The following is a 16,240-nucleotide window of genomic DNA, read 5'->3' as shown; positions in this document are numbered from 1 at the left end:
TGAGGAAGTATGTGTATAACAAGTACCCTCACGCCGTGTAACAAGTACCCTCACACCGTGTAAAAAGTACACACACGCCATGTCACAAGGCGTCCATGCACCTTATAGGGGCTTAAACAGTGGCCTGTGAATCCCTTAAGTGCACAGGCAGCCTCGCATGGCTTTGTGGAACTATACTTGAGTGTCAGCTGGAAAGGCTGGCTGAAACAGATGGCCTCCTCACATGGTGGGTGGCCAGCCTAGGCTGTGGGGAGCAGCTTCCTCTCCACTGAGTTAAGTGCGGCCGAGGACTCAACCCGAGGTTTGCTAAGTGCTCTGCCTCTGAGCTCCTTCCAGCCACCTTGTTTTGGAACATGGCCTTAAGTTTCCCAGCCTAGTCATGAGCAAGCACAGTTCTCTCCTGCCTCCACCTTCCACAGTCTGGGATTCCGGGTGTGGTACCACAGTTCCTGAGGTTTCTTAAAGTGTGCTCTTCTCAGGGCTACAAAGTCCCAGGCTCCTAGAGGGAAAGTGTGGAGTCCCATGCCAGCGTGTCCACCCTAGTCTTCTGATCACTGCAAGTCACGAAAGTAGAGAAATCATCTTCAGCTCCTTCACTGGGAGCTGAAGTTGAAGCAACACTGTGAATGTTCACAGCACAGGGGGACCAGCCGAGGCAGCCATCTAGGAAGCTCCTCAGTCCTACGATATCTGTGGGATCTCCACCTTGACTCCCTCTAACCCAGAGTGATCCTCCTGTGGGCGTGCCTGACCCTAACCTGTGCTCTTCCCTCCAGGAGGTCTGGCTGCTGTCATTTACACAGATGCTCTGCAGACGGGTATCATGCTTGTAGGAGCCTTCATCCTCATGGGCTACAGTAAGTGGGGCGCACTGTTTTCATAGCTGTGGTAAGCAAATGCAGAGAACAGGAGCATGTTTAGTTACTACCTGCTTCTTCCTGTTCCGGTGTGTGTGAGAGACAGAGAGGGGGGAGGGGAGAGAAGGCAGGCTATCACTTGTGTGTTTGTATGTGAGTGTGCAACATCCAGTTTCTTCCTCAGCTACGCTCTCCCACCTTAACGTTTTGAGACAGTCTCTCATTGAGTCAGAGCTCACTGGCTTGCCTACACTGGCTGGGCTGGTCAACTCTGGAATCACTTGTCTGCCCCTCCCCCAAGATTATAGATCTATGCAGCTGTCACACGGCGTCACCAACTCTGGAATTTACTATTTTTCTTTTTTTAAATATTTTAAACTAAAATATAATTATGTCACCTTCTGCTCTCCCTTTCCTCCCTCCAACCTTTCCTACATGCCTCCCTCACTTCCTCTCATACTGATGGTCTGTCTCTCTTTCTTTGAGTACGGTCATTACGCATATAGGAGTATGTAAGCTCAACCTGCCGAGTCTCGTTTTGTCGCTTGTGTGTATACAGTTTCAGAGCTGACCACTTTGTAGTGGACAGAGAATGAACTGACAGCTTTTCAGAGTGGAAAATGGACAATCTTTTTCTAATACAGGTGTGGATAAACGATTACATAAGTCAATGAAAGGGAGGGAGGTGTCAAACGATGACAGACAGTGATGCTTTTTGACCTTTTGAGATTTGGACATGGAAGAGATTTGGACAGCAGATCAGTGCTTTCATGTCCTCTGCACCCAATGTCACTGTGTCACACAGTATGTCAAAGCACATGACACTTGGTTGCATGTCCATGTAAAACTCGGGACAGTGACATTGGAGATCTTCATTATTCTGTGTGTGTGTGTGTGTGTTGCATGCATGTATGTATGCATATTTACTTGTGTGCAGGCACACATATGGGGTGTGTGTACTTGCATGTGGACGTTCAAGGTTGACCTTGGGTGTCTTGTGTCTTTAAGCCTCCACATAGACCCATCCGTTTTGGTATAGCTAGTCAGTTTGCCATGGACATTCAATCTCTACACGATGGCATTACAGGTGGCTTGTCACGTACAACTAGTTCATCCAGGGTTCCAGGCATCCACGCTCTGATCTTCATACTTGTATAGCAAGTGCCTTCGCCTCCGAGCCTTCTTCCTGTCCTGTTAGTCTTTTAGATCGCAAAACTCAAGGCAGTGACTAGCAAACAAGGCCAGTAGTGTAGATGGCAGCCAGGTGTGGTGATGTGCACACCCAGTCCAGACACTCGAGAGACTGAAGACAGCTGGAGCTCGGGAGCTCACGGTCAGCCAGGGAAACACAAAGAGACAGAATGCTAGAAAACAAAGAAAACACGAGGACTCAGGTCTAGGCCTGCAGCTTCAGACTTCAGGCCTAAGCCATCTTGCCTCTGGCAGTGAAACTGATGAAGTCTGTGGAGAAGCGGGGATGGAGGGGGGTGGGGTGGTGGTGGTGGCAGGTGCCAAAGGCACAGGAAGAATTTGGCTTTTAGCACTGCTCGGGGCACTGACTGTGTTTTGGACATATGTCACTTTCAACTTTCAAATGGGATTTCAAAGAAATAACCACAGAGTCATACATTTGTTTCATGCTTCAAGCAACAAAAATCACTCGCTAGCTTCTAGTTAGACTGTTCTACACCCTGGTGAAGAAAAATAAGATCTTTCATTTCTGTTTTCTCTTCCTGTTATAGCAATTTTTTTTAATGTTTGAAAAACACCCCTGTTTGTTGATCACTTCTGAAACCACCTTTACTGTATGTAATAATCTGGGTTGGAACTTGATTCCGAATGTGTTAACGGAGTCTCTCCTGCCTGCTGCACGCAGCGGGGGAACCACAGTGCAGCGGGGAGGTCTGTCTGCTGTTCTCACTTCACTCCTATACCTCCGTGTACCGAGACTCTCCAGCTCCCCCTCTTTGGCTACCTTGAAGTTTTTGGCATCATCTGTTTTATTGTTTAACCTTTAACACCTTTTGCTTCTTTTTCAGTGTGGCTGAGGCTGTCGCTGAACTTCTGTGCCTGGGTACTTTACTCTTCAGTTGCAGCATTTCTAATACGATATGTAAATGGGGTTGTGTTTATCCTCATTGAGATTCTTGGGATTTGGGGAACTGTGATTTAATGGCACATTTTGCTTTCTCATCTCTCCTCTTGTCTCCCCATCTCTCTCCTCCTCCTCCCCTCCTCCTCCTCCTCCTCCCTCCTTTCTTTCTCCCCCCTCCTCTTCCTCATTCTCCTTCTTCTCTTCCTCCTGGATATTCTGGAACTTGCCCTGTAGACCATGCTGGCCTCTGCCTCTGCCTCTGCCTCTCAGGGTTAGATTTACTGCTGGGTTTAAAGGCTTGTGTCACCACACCCAGTTAGTTCCAAGTCTCACCAAACCCTCTATGTCGTACCTTCTTGTGGTCTCTTTTTTTTCTATTTCAGCACGAGTTATTTCTATTTGCATGTTCTCCAGCGTGCTGATGGCTTCTTTGGCTTTGTCCACTGAAGGAAGAGCAATTTGCCATCTCTGTATCACCTCCACCATGCCCTTGCATCTTTTCTTCTCTTCCCCTCCCTCCCTCTCTCTCTTTCATCCTTCTCTTTCATTTCTGTTACTGGGGAACAAACCAACCTTCTTATGCTCGCTAAGTGACCCCAGTCCCATTTAGCCCTTCCTTGTGTATCTCTGCTGAGATTGTCCCTCTAGTCATGAATATCGCCCACATTTGCACTGCAGCCTATATAACCTATTAATCACGGTTATTTTTCATTTCCTGTCTGACAGTTGCAACATCTGGGTCACCTCTCAGTTTGCCTTTATCACTTTGTTTCAAAACGGTAGGTCATTTTTCTTTCTTTCTTGGGCATCTCATTATTTCCTTTGATGTTGAGTAAACTGAATTTATGTTTGGATACGAGCCTAGCTCTTTGGCCAGGTTGTTAATGAGGGGCCAGTCTAGTTAGGGGCTAAGCCAAGTTTAGATTTTTTTTTTTTGATAGCCCTTTTGCACACCTCCAGCTTCAAATGCCTTGGGCATTACCTGTGCTGTGATGGAGTCTGGCCTTCCAGAGGGTTTTTTTCTTTTTTGTTTTGTTTTCATGTCTGTGTTAGTTTTTCCATGGCTGCAATAGAATTGCTGACACGAACAACTTAGAAACAGGAAAGATCTATGTTGGCTCACAGTTTCAGAGATTTCAGTCTGTCACTGTGGGGAGGGCCCTATGGAACAGAAGTTTACATCATTACAGCAGGAATCAGCCAGACGACAGGAAATAGCCGGGTGGAGATCGAAGAACAACCACCATTCCTTGTTCATACGTAGGCTGTGACTTATTAAATTTGATTCAAGAAAAAATAGAAAACCATAACAGTCCAATTTCTAAGGAAGAAACCAGAACTTTTGATACTATAACCTGTCTTTGTAAAAACAGGAAGAGACTATTTTTGTTACTTGCTGCCATTTAAAATATAAGATACATCTATTGAAATCAAAGAGATGACATCGTCATTTACAGCTACTGGTGTGATTGGCTGCTTAATGACCCGGGAAAATGATCTGTAAGGGGTTGAGTAGATCAAGACCGAAATTCAGAAGTCATTGTCTTTTATCTCAGTGGAGTTTTCTTTGGTACCCTGATGCTACCAGAGTGTAGCATGGCCAGCAACCTCAGTGTTACCCTGGAGCTCATAAAAGGAATCCCAGCCCCAAGCCTGACCTGTCAAGTCAGGATCTGCACTTCAGTGAGAAAGAATCCCAGGCCCTGGCCTTCACTCTGGTCCACAGTTTGTGCTCCAATAATCACCAATGATTGACGAGTTCAGGAGGCTTGATCCGCTCCTGTACAGTTCTATACTCAACTGTGCTATCTGCTGTGGCTTGTCTGTTCAAGTTCACTTGCTTCTCAAAACGTTTAAATTCCTTTACATGCTTGGATATTGTGTCTGCGTTTATGCCTCTCTCTCTCTCTCTCTCTCTCTCTCTCTCTCTCTCTCTCTCTCTCTCTCTCTCTCTCTGTGTGTGTGTATGTGTGTGTTTGTGTATGTATGGGGGTGGAGATAGGGTGGGGGTGCATGTATGTGTGTGCTTGCATGAGTACATGTGTACTTGCATGTGTGCAGTATCTGCTGAGGCCAGAAGAGGGCGTTGGATCCCCTGGGACCAGAGTTACAGATGGTTGTGAGCCTTGGTGTGGATGCTGGGTACTGAACCCCATTCCTCTTAAGCACTCCATCCAGCAAGTGCTCTTAACTGTTGAGCTATCTCTCTAGACAAGGGTTTGGCAGCTTACCTTTTGTCCTTATCCTGCTACCAGGATCACTCTACTGTGCTGCCCAGAGGAGGTATGGGTCCTGCTCTCCCAAGAGCCACAGCTGGTAATGATCAGGGCTAACTCTGCATAGACATTGAACATCGCCATGGCCCCAGGCAGCAGTCTAGACCAGGGATAACTGCCTTTGGTGGTAACGTGGGCCACAAACATTGGCACAGACCCCTGCTGCTGCATAGCCAGGGACACAAACATGGCCCCTAGCACCAGTCAGGACATTACTGTGGTTTCAGGTGGCAGCAGAGGCTACTCCCACCAGGCTGTTCCTCACTATTCTCCCACCTCCAGTTCCACCTTTCTAAATAATGTTCAAACTGCTCAGCAACTTTTCCTCTCCCAACTCTCTACCACATACTTGCACATCATAGTGGCTCCCCCTGCAGGTGGGCCACAAGGCAGTGGGGCCTCTGGTGTCTTCATCCAACATTTCCCAATTTTAAAGGCAGATCACAAACTGCAGTGGTATTAGCAGGACCTATCACTTTGGTAGCAAAAGATATCTCAAGTTTCTTTTAAATGACTTAGAGGTGTTGTTGATTGTGTGTGTGTGTGTGTGTGTACACATGTCTGTGGGTATGTTTGCTGATGAGCAGACATGTGAAGGGCAGGAGTTGATGTCAGGCGTCTTCCTCCATCTCTTCCTACCTTATTGTTTGAGACAGGGATCTCCCACTGAACCTGGAGCTCACCTATGAGCTAGACTAGGTGAGCAGCAAGGCTTTGGGTTCCAGCCTCTTCTTTTGCTATCCTAAAGGTGTGGTTACAGATGATCACTGTGACGCCTGGCTCTTATGTGAATGCTGGGGATTCAAACTCAGGCCTTTGTGTGTGTGTGAAGCAAACACTTTACCCTCTGAGCCATCTCCCCAGCTTCTTGCTATTTGAATACCTTTGTGTGTGTGTTCACAGTTTCATAACCAAACCATTCTAAGATCTACTATTTTATTATTTAACATCAGAGACCTATTATTTGATAGATTGCTTCCTACTTTATACATATACTCGCCCATGCATTCTGAGATAGCAGTCAGTCAGTGAGGTGACTCCGGGGATAAAGGCACTTTCTGTCAGGCCTTATGACCTGAGCTTGACCCCTGGCAGTCACACAGTGGTAGGAGAACACTGATTCCCACAAGTTGCTCTCTGATCTAATCTTGACACTCACAATTCGGCATTTGCACACAAATACGCCCGTATGCCTGCACACCCAAGTCTCTGTGTATAAATAGATAGACCTAACAGAAAACTATTCTGAGAAGCAGTCTACAGCAGGTACGAAGACAAGAGGAAAAAGACAGACTAAAAACCGTTAATGGGACACCATTCCTCAGAAGCTCTGTTCTACCTAGGCCAACACCTGTCTCTACCTTGTTATGGATTCCATGGGGTCCTGGAAATCTCAAGCTTCCTCTGCTCCCTAGGTTTTGCAGCTGTTGGTGGGATGGAAGGCCTGAAGGACCAGTACTTCTTAGCCCTGGCTAGTAACCGGAGTGAGAACAGCAGCTGTGGGCTACCCCGAGAAGATGCCTTCCACATCTTCCGAGATCCATTGACCTCTGATCTCCCCTGGCCCGGGATCCTCTTTGGAATGTCCATCCCATCTCTCTGGTACTGGTGTACAGATCAGGTATGGGAGCTGGCTGAAGGCCTCCCGTGGCCTTGGGGTGGCTGACACCCGTGGATGACTTTGCTGTAAAATGCTGCCCTTTGTTTTCCCATCTCCTCCATTTCTTCCATCCTCTCCTCTACCAGTTGCTTTCCTTCGTACTCTTACAAATGGTAATGGTGGATCTGGAGCTGCTGGTCACAAAGGGTGTGTGTGTGTGTGAGTGTGTGTGTGTGTGTAACTGGAAGAGCCAGTCATAAGCTCCATTATAAGAAGATAAAGAAATGATAAATTTTATTTCAAGATTTGCAGTGCATGTCATTTGTTCAACAAACAGCCCAGACACTCCTGGCACTTAGGAATCTGAGAGCACACAGAATCAAAAATAAAAAGAACCACTCAATTGCTACAATTTCTATCAGTTTGGAATTTAAAAGCCACAGACTGAGATTGTCCCAGTCATGACCTGGGCTTTTGAGCTCTGAGTGGATGAATCCTTTGGGTCCCAATACTCGTCCCCTGGCTCAGTTTCTGTCACTATTTCTGCAGTCATAGCATTAGCCATCATTTTATGTTTAGCACCATCCTCGACACTGTGACGCCGTGGCTGTCTGATGGAATTTGGTCTCAAAGCTTCTTCAGAGAAATGAGCCTCAAGGTAGCCTTACCTTTGCCCTAAATTTATGCCCATTGTACATAAAGTTTAGTAAAATTTAGGGGAATGGTCCAGATGGGGATAAACCCTCCCCCTGAACATTCTTCTTATTAGGGTCCTGAGTGAGGACTCCAGTTAGTAAGGAAAATAGTTATTTTAACAAGAAAGGAGATTTAAAAAGAAAACCCAATGACAACAAAAGCAGAACACAAAGAAAAAATTTTTCATGCAAAGTATGGCAATTATTGTCTATGAGAGATTACTAAGTGTTAGATGCTATCCTGAGTACTCCAAATACTTCTACCTAATCTCAAAACTGTTCATCTGACTGGTGAGAATACTACGGCAAAGAGAGGCAGCACTGGGTGAGCAGGTTCACACAGTCAGGCCGTGAGGAGACAGGCTTGAACCCAGGCTGTGAAACTCCACCTCTAAAGTGCACAATTCCTCTGACGTGACATCATCCAGGTGACATCATCAAGGTGATGTCATCCCCTAAGAACCCTACCTATGAGATGTCCAGGGTGCAGCCTGACAGGTCATGTTCTCTCCACAGTCAGCGATCCCACTGGAGTTATCCTGATAGAGTACACCTTCCCTTTTTCTTCCTAAGCATTTATTTATTTTTACTGGATGTCTATGAATGTTGGCCAGGATGTATGTTGGTGTACCATATGTGTACCTGGTGCCTGTAAATGAGAAGAGGGCTTCAGATACCCTGGGACTGAGTAACAGATGCTTGTGGCCACCATGTGGGTGCTGGAAACTGACAATGGATCCTCTGCAAGGGCAGCTAGTGCTCTTAACTGCTAAGTCATCTCTCTGGCCCCTCCTTTGCATATATATTCATATATGTGTATATATATATATTTTATATAATATACACAACACAATGAAGCTGTTTTGACAAATTTAACTGGGCTGTCTTCAGTACATTCTTTTACCTAACTATGTTAGCCCAAGAGGTAGGTTAATTCTGGAGTGAACTGTAACTGACAAAGTCTAACTCTGGTTGTAATGAGGAGGGGACAGTGAAGGAGTCATGGCCACCCCAGTCAGACCAGGGACAAGGTGAAGAGACATGCTTTCTCCTAAACAAAGATGCAGATCTCAGTTCCACCACTCCTCCTGAGGAGCTACACATGGCCAGTGAGCACACCGTCTTCAGCTTCCAACCACCTTCGCTCTGTTCCAGGTGATTGTTCAGCGGAGTCTGGCTGCCAAGAACCTGTCTCATGCCAAAGGCGGCTCCCTGATGGCTGCGTACCTAAAAGTGCTTCCTCTCTTCCTAATGGTGTTTCCTGGTATGGTCAGCAGAATCCTCTTCCCAGGTGAGAAGGCCGTTGGGGGCAGAGGTCATCAGTCCCTCTGCAAGTCTCAGGATCTGGGAAATGATCTCATCTCATGATCTAACTACAGACTTTACGCTGCTCCCCAATGCTGACTCAGCAGACAAGACCCACTGGGGTGGTTGCTTGTGGGAGTCTGCATTCTTCATACCACAAACTACTCTAAGGTCATGTGTTTCCACATGCTTACTCCCCCAAGACAAGTCATGTGCTGTGCTTTATGGCTTGAGCTCAGTATTCCGGTAACGTTGGCCTGATGGAGCCCCTCCTGTGACAATAAATATCAGGGGACATAACTCTATGGGAACACCCCAACCCCCACCACCCCACCCCCACACACCATAAGGTTTTCTTTTTGAGACAGAATCTTATAGGTCCCAGGCTGGCGTTGAACTCATGATGCTCTTACATCTGCCTCTCAAGTGCTGGGATTACAGGTGTGCACTATCATGTTTGGCTAGTTTTTTTTTTCTTTAAATGCAGTCAAGAGGTTTATACACAGGGATAAATAGTGTGATGTGGCTTAATAGGATGATGTGGCTAAGAGCCTCTGTGGTGCTGTGGTGTCAGGAGCTGGTGATCTGCACATAACAAACCTGTTTTTCCTTGAAAAGCACCAAGGCTGCTTACTAACTCAAAGGAGACAGACCATAAAGTGGAGAGTGTGTTACCTATGTTACACAGAGGCAAAGAAAAGTTAGGATGAGTGGTCATCCACTAGCCAGTCCAGCTACATCTAAATCATTTAGAATCTTTGAGAATCATGAGGGAGCTGCAGGGAAGCACACCATCCACGGTGCTGATGGGGCTCACAAGGCGTGCCCCCATGCAGAGGGGAAAAGCCACCAGCGTGGGGGGGGGAGGGCAAGATCGGAGATGTGACTCCATGGAAAAGTATAGCTATCGGGTGAAGCCTGACAGGTAGCAACGAGCATGGTATAAAGGACACGCTCGCCGTGCACCTGCTGAGGGTCACACTCACTGTGCACCTGCTGAGGGCCACACTCACTCTCACTGTGCACCTGCTGAGGGCCACACTCACTCTCACTGTGCACCTGCTGAGGGCCACGCTCACGCTCACCGTGCCCCTGCTGAGGGCCGGTCCCTGTGCACCGAGCGGTCCTGATGGTTGGGGCTGTTCTGGACTGTCTAAGCTCGAGCCTCAGCTCTGCCTCTTAGGAGCTAGGTGGCCTCAATCATTTAACCCATCTTCCCTTTGTTTTCTCTTCGGTAAGATGGGCAGGGATGAGGCCACTGTCAAGCAGACGTGTTATATATAAATAGTTATTAATTAACAGGTAAGTAAATGTTATTGAGTGATGTGTTAACACAGGGCTGCTGGGGTCATTTAAAACGTAGTTGAACCAATTAATTTCATTAATGTGAACATTCTATCTCTCCCACCTCCTCCCCCTCCCTCCTCTCTCCTCCCCTCCCCCGTCCTCCCCTCTCTGTCCCTCCTCTCCCTTCATGCCCCTCTGTCTGTTCTCTCTGTCTCTCTCTGCCTCTTTTTCTGTCTCACTCTGTCTCTCTGTGACTCTGTCTGTCAGTTGTTCAGTGGGTCTGTCTGTCCCTGTGTGTATGTGTGTGTGTGAATGGTTGATCTCTGAGCTCACTGACTCAGCTGGTCTAGGGGGCATTGAGCTGCAGGGCTCTCTCTGCCTGCCTCCATCTCCTCTGCCCTTGCTTCACAGACCTGGGCTGCGCTCAGCCTTAAGTGGGTGCCAGGTGCCCGTGCTCAGTCCTCCTGCCTGCTGCCAGCACAGCATGCCCCTTTCCTGCAGGCCACTCTCCTGGGCCTGAGCACACTGAAGGAAGAACACTGCTCTTCATTGTACATGGTTTGTAAGCTCTGCTCCCTTCACGGGCCTGTGCTCACAGGTTGCATCTTTAGGAAAAGCCCTTGGTAGTTAATCTGTGAGAGGACCCTCCCCCTTCTCCTTCTGTACAGAGAAGGGAACTTCCCAGGGGCAGAAGGAAGCACACAGGCCCGAGCTTCTGCAGTGGGAGGCGTCTGTGCCCCAGCAGTGAGGCTGTTGAGTGTTCTCCTCTCTGCTGGTTTCCTCAAAAGCCATTAGTCCTTGATTTTTCTGAGGGGTAGGATATGCATGTATATGGCCTATGGGTGTATATAATTTCATGTGTGTGTGTGTGTGTGTGTGCAGACACTACATTATATGCGCAGGCACATGTGGAGACCAAAAGTTGATAGAGTACCTTGCTCAATTTCTACCTATCTGATTTTTATTAAGGACAGGGTCTCTCAGTGAACCGGAAGCTCACTGCTCTGGCTAGGGGCCAGCCCTTCCTTGCTCGCCAGGGATCCTCCCATCTGCCTCCCCATCCCTCACTCCTGGGCTGGCATCGCCAGTGTGTGCCACTGTGCCCAGCTTTTCACATGGATTCTGGGAGCTGAACTCAGGTCCCCATGCGCACTCAGCAGCATCTTCCTGACGGAGCCATCTCCCCAGCTCCCCTTAGCCCCCTCTGAGGGACACATCCCCAGTGATCTAAGGACTTCCTATTAAACTCCACCTTTTAAAGCGCCTCCAGATATTGCCACACTGAGGACCCCAAATCCCAACACATGGCCTCAAACCACAGCCCAGTCACAGCCGAGGAGCACCACTGAGACAAACTAGAGAACCAGGGTGGGCAGGCAGTTTTATACTACAGAAATCAGAGAACTTCTCAGGAGAGGAAAGAATTGGGGCGGGGGGAGCAAAACGGTGGGGCTGGAAAGATGGCTCATAGTGAGGAGCTCGTAATACACTTGCAGAGGACCTGAGTTCAGTCCCCAGCACCCAGGCTAGGCAACCACAGCCCCCGGAACTCCAGTTCCAGGCGACCCAATACCTTTCTCTGGGCTCTCGGAATCAGGTGCACAAGTCCATTTACAGACGCATACAGAGACATATAATTTAAAAACAAAGGTTTTTGTTTTTGTTGGTTGTTTGGTTTTGTTTTTCAAGACAGGGTTTCTCTGTGTAACTTTGGCTGTCCTCGAATTTGCTCTGTAGACCAGGCTGGCCCGAGAGATATGCCTGTCTCCTCTGCCTCCTGAGTGCGGGGATTAAAGGCATATGCCACCACCACTCAGCTAAAAATAAAGTAGTTTTTTAAAAGATGAGAAGAGAGAGGAAAGATATTCAGGGTTTGAAACTCATGGGTTTCAAATGCACGGTTTAAGAGCTTGAATCTAAAATGAAAAGTAGTGACTGAACCCTATGAGCAGCTGAGGGAGGCAGGAAAGTGGGGGAGTTAAGAGCACTGACAGGACTGGGGTGCAGCTCAGTAGTAGACTGTGTGCCCAGTGTGCACAAAGCCCTGAGTCCTAGACCCAACACTTGAGAAGAAAAAATGTAAGTATTGTTTTTAAAAAGAAACACAGAGGGACTTCACTGTTGATGTGAATAGCTGTCCCCAACCTTGGCCGTCGAGGAGATGAAGTCTGAGGTAGGATTCTTCCTGTAACTGCCTATTAGGTGTCACAGCTCTATTTGGTGTCCAGTGACAGTAGTCGTATGTTCTTACTATGTGTATGATCATACTTGGGTGCTAAATTTTTAATGTGTCTTGAATTGGTATACTCTTTTCATCCATCAACCCATTTTTTAAAATCATTATTTGTGTGTGTGTGTGTGTGTGTGTGTGTGTGTGTGTGTGAGGTCAGAGGACAACTTGCAGGAGTTTGTTCTCGCCTTCTATAATGTGGCACCTTGAAATTAAATGCAGCTCCTCAGGCTTGCTGGCCCTTTGTCTACTTATGAACTGTGTGTATGTGGGGGCTGGGGTGAGGTAGGTATGTTTGTGTGTGTGTGTGTGTGTGTGTGTGTGTGTGCATATGTCATGACATCCATGTAGAAGTCAGAGACATGTGAGCTTTAGTTCTCTCCTTCTACCACAGAGAACCAGGGATCAAACAGGTTCCCGCCATGGTCAGCACCATCTTGCCAGCCTTGTTCTAATCTTACAAAAGAGAGTTGCTTTTGCAGACAACGGTCACCCTAATGTTATGAAGTAGCATGCCATTACCCCAGTTCTACGGGTTGGCATCAGGAGCTCAGAAAGCTGAAGGGGCGTGGCCATGGCTTGGCGTTGAGGCTCTTTCTTAGTTCTCTTGGCTATAAGCTCATAGACCCTTCTAGGGTTGGTCTGGTTCCGGCACACTGTAGCCGGGCCTGCACTCAGGACCTGTCTGTCTCACTGTGGGCTTACATTTCCTCCGTAGATCAAGTAGCCTGTGCGAATCCCGACATCTGCCAGCGGGTCTGTAGCAACCCCTCTGGCTGTTCAGACATCGCATATCCCAAACTTGTGCTGGAACTTTTGCCCACAGGTAATGTCCCCTAACCCCCATACTCAAGCCCCTGGACCACCCAGAAAGAAAGATACTGTCTAGGTGCTAATCTGAGGTATGAATGAGATGGAGAGCTATGGGCACCCCAAAGGCCAGAACTTGGCAGGACCACAACGTTTTGCCTATGCCAATCGAAGGTCTACCTTCTCAGGGCTCAGCCATCAGGATCAGCTAGCTTTGGACCTGGGGTAATAGAGTCACAACGAAGACAGAAGCTGCCATCAGAAAGCCCAAGGTCTATAGACCTCCCTTCTGCCCCCTAGGACTCCGTGGGCTCATGATGGCTGTGATGGTGGCGGCTCTCATGTCCTCCCTCACCTCCATCTTTAACAGTGCCAGCACCATCTTCACCATGGACCTGTGGAACCACATCCGGCCACGGGCATCTGAAAGGGAGCTCATGATTGTGGGCAGGTAAGGCTTTATAGGGTAGGACTCTGGGCAGCAAAAAGTCCAAATACATAGCAAAGAAGGGACTAAGCTCATGGCCAGGTAAAGTCAGTACCCGAGCTGCCTTGGTCTTGGCAGGAGTTAGTCACTTAGTCAAGAGATGTCCCATGGACACCGGTTGTGTTCTGGTATTAGAACAGTACTCTAATATAATGTTCCAGTATTTAAAAACAATCCTGCAGTACAAGAACACAACACTAAAAGATTTGCATTTGCTGGCATAATGCTAGACATGGAGAAGAAGTCAAATGGACAGTTAAAGCCCTGATGAGTGTTCTGACTGGGAATCAGGAGACCTAGACATTCGGAGGGGCAGTACCAGCCTGCATTGGGACCTGGGGGGATAGTAGGAGGTATCTGGGTCAGGCAATGGGGTATTCTGAAGCTGGGTTAGGGATAATTTCTATTCCAAGACTCTTGCAAGTCCTGAAGTCCAGTAGGAGAGCAGAAATGAGCATCGTGACAATGTGATATAAAATAGACACAGATAAGCTTCTCCGTGAAGCCCTGCCATGTACGAGGATGCATGCAGAGGGCGGTCTCAGCCATGCGTGGTTCAGGGAAGGAGTCCTTAGACTTGATTCCAAATGTTAACGCATTAAAGAGAAGCCAGATGCACTGGACTGGGTCACTTGAAAAAGACACTGTCAAACATTAGCCACAGACTGCGGAAAATATTTGCAAATCACATTACATGCTTAAGAACTTGTGATCTAGAAAATATGAAGCACTATTAAGACATAGTAAGACCAACCACTCAACCAGCTGAATAGGCATTTCACCAAGGAAGGTGTAGAAATGACTATGACGCTCAGCGCTGTTTACTACACAGGGCACTAGAATGCCAGGAACAGCCAGGCATGGAGGTGCACGCCTGTCAATCACCCCAGTGCTTGGCAAGCCAATGCAGGAAGGTAGGATTCCTACGAGTACCGACGGGACTATGAATGGTTCCATTTAAAAACAACCCTACGGTCTCCTATAATGCTAAGCAGAAACTTACTGCATCACTTAAAAACTTGTATTCTAAGATATGAGAACATAGGTCCAGAGACCTATATTCAGATGTTTATACAAGTGGTTTACAGTAGCAAAGGGGAGGGGGTGATTCTGTTGTCATCAGTTGGTAAAGGGCAAGCAAAGGGAGAGAATGTCATGTTCAGGGCACACACTTTTCATTCACAAGATGCAGTCTGGTAAGATAGCTCAACAAGTTAACAATACTAACTGCCAAGCTTGATAACCTGGGTTTGATACCCAGCATCCCGTTGTGGAAAAGAAAGCCAATTCCAGTAAATTTTCTGGCTTCCATGTGAGGGTCATGAACCCCAAATGCCCCACTCCCTACAAAATACAATTTTTTAAAGATTTATTTATTTAGTGTATGTGAGTGTTTTGCCTGCATGTATTTTTGTGTATCATGTGTGTGCCTTGTGCCCTTGAAGTAAGAATAGGGCACTGGATCCCCTGGAATTGTAATTACAGACAGTTGTGAGCTGCCATGTGGGAGCTGGGACTTGAACCCAGGTCCTCTGGAAGAACAGCCTGTGCTTTTAACCACTGAGCCATCTCTCTAGCCCTGTTTGTTTTGTTTTGTTTTGTTTTAATCAATGAAATATCCTGATGAGTTAGCACACACTCGTAATCCCAGCCCTTGGGAGGCTGGGGCAGGAGGATTACACATTCAAGGTCAGCCTGGGTGTGTGCTGTCCCTGTCTCTGAAAAGCAGATGTGTGTTACCCCTTAGATGGGCCTCAGAGACCATTACACAGCTGAGGCAGCAGCTGAAGCAAACTCTTAGTGGCAGTGGGCACTTGTAGGAGCTCCAGGGAAGGCGAGCGTGGCGGCGGGAGCAGGCACATCCACACTCACTCAGCGGCAGCAGGAATACGCTGTAAAATGAGGGAGAGGGTGTTGGGACATGATGCCTGTGCTCAGGGTTGATGGTACTCTGCCAATTCAGCGAAGGGTACTGCATCGTACTCTTCGAGGGGGAGGGGGAGACAGGTCTCACGTCTTACAGATCTTACAGCTCGGCGAAGCTGCATGGTAAAGGGAGGAAATTGGGTGTGCGGAGAAGACAGGCACGCTTCCCTCCCTGTCTCCTCACAGGATATTTGTGTTTGCACTGGTGCTGGTCTCCATCCTCTGGATCCCCATCGTGCAGGCCAGCCAGGGAGGCCAACTTTTCATCTACATTCAGTCCATCAGCTCTTACCTGCAGCCTCCTGTGGCCATGGTCTTCATTATGGGATGTTTCTGGAAACGTACCAATGAAAAGGTAAATCTGGACTGGCAACACAGCACCCAGGTGCTGTCCATAAGCACTGGGAGAAATGGACCTGTGTGGGCTAGCCTTGTCACCAGGGAGAGTGAACCCTGTGTGGGAAGCAACAGGAAGGGCATCACCAGGCGGTGGAAAGACTAGATAGGTGTTCTCAGAAGTGTCTCCTGTGTTTGTTCTTTTAACTCAGAGCCTTACTATGTGGCACATTTCTATTTCTGTGTTAAAATATCCTGACAAAAAACTTAGGGGAGAACTGAGCTTACAGTTCCAGGTCACAGTCCATCATTATGGTGCAGTTAAGGTACCAACGA

The 16,240-nt window shown here is 47.7% G+C and overlaps 1 protein-coding gene across 1 annotated transcript in view; it reads left to right on the top strand.

Annotated features, from left to right (window-relative positions):
• Positions 1-16,240, top strand: part of Slc5a11 (solute carrier family 5 member 11) — a 39,617-nt gene that overhangs the window by 18,860 nt on the left and 4,517 nt on the right. The window contains exons 7-12 of the mRNA XM_052174804.1: positions 777-857; positions 6,644-6,849; positions 8,679-8,814; positions 13,064-13,171; positions 13,456-13,606; positions 15,755-15,923. Of these exons, the coding sequence (XP_052030764.1) occupies positions 777-857; positions 6,644-6,849; positions 8,679-8,814; positions 13,064-13,171; positions 13,456-13,606; positions 15,755-15,923 (851 nt within the window). The remainder of the gene's footprint in view (positions 1-776; positions 858-6,643; positions 6,850-8,678; positions 8,815-13,063; positions 13,172-13,455; positions 13,607-15,754; positions 15,924-16,240) is intronic.

This window comes from Apodemus sylvaticus, chromosome 1 (genome assembly GCF_947179515.1).
Source record: "Apodemus sylvaticus chromosome 1, mApoSyl1.1, whole genome shotgun sequence".
Taxonomy (NCBI): Eukaryota; Metazoa; Chordata; class Mammalia; order Rodentia; family Muridae; genus Apodemus; species Apodemus sylvaticus.
The sequence above is the reverse complement of the archived record's forward strand: the minus strand, read 5'-3'. Positions and strand labels throughout refer to the sequence as shown.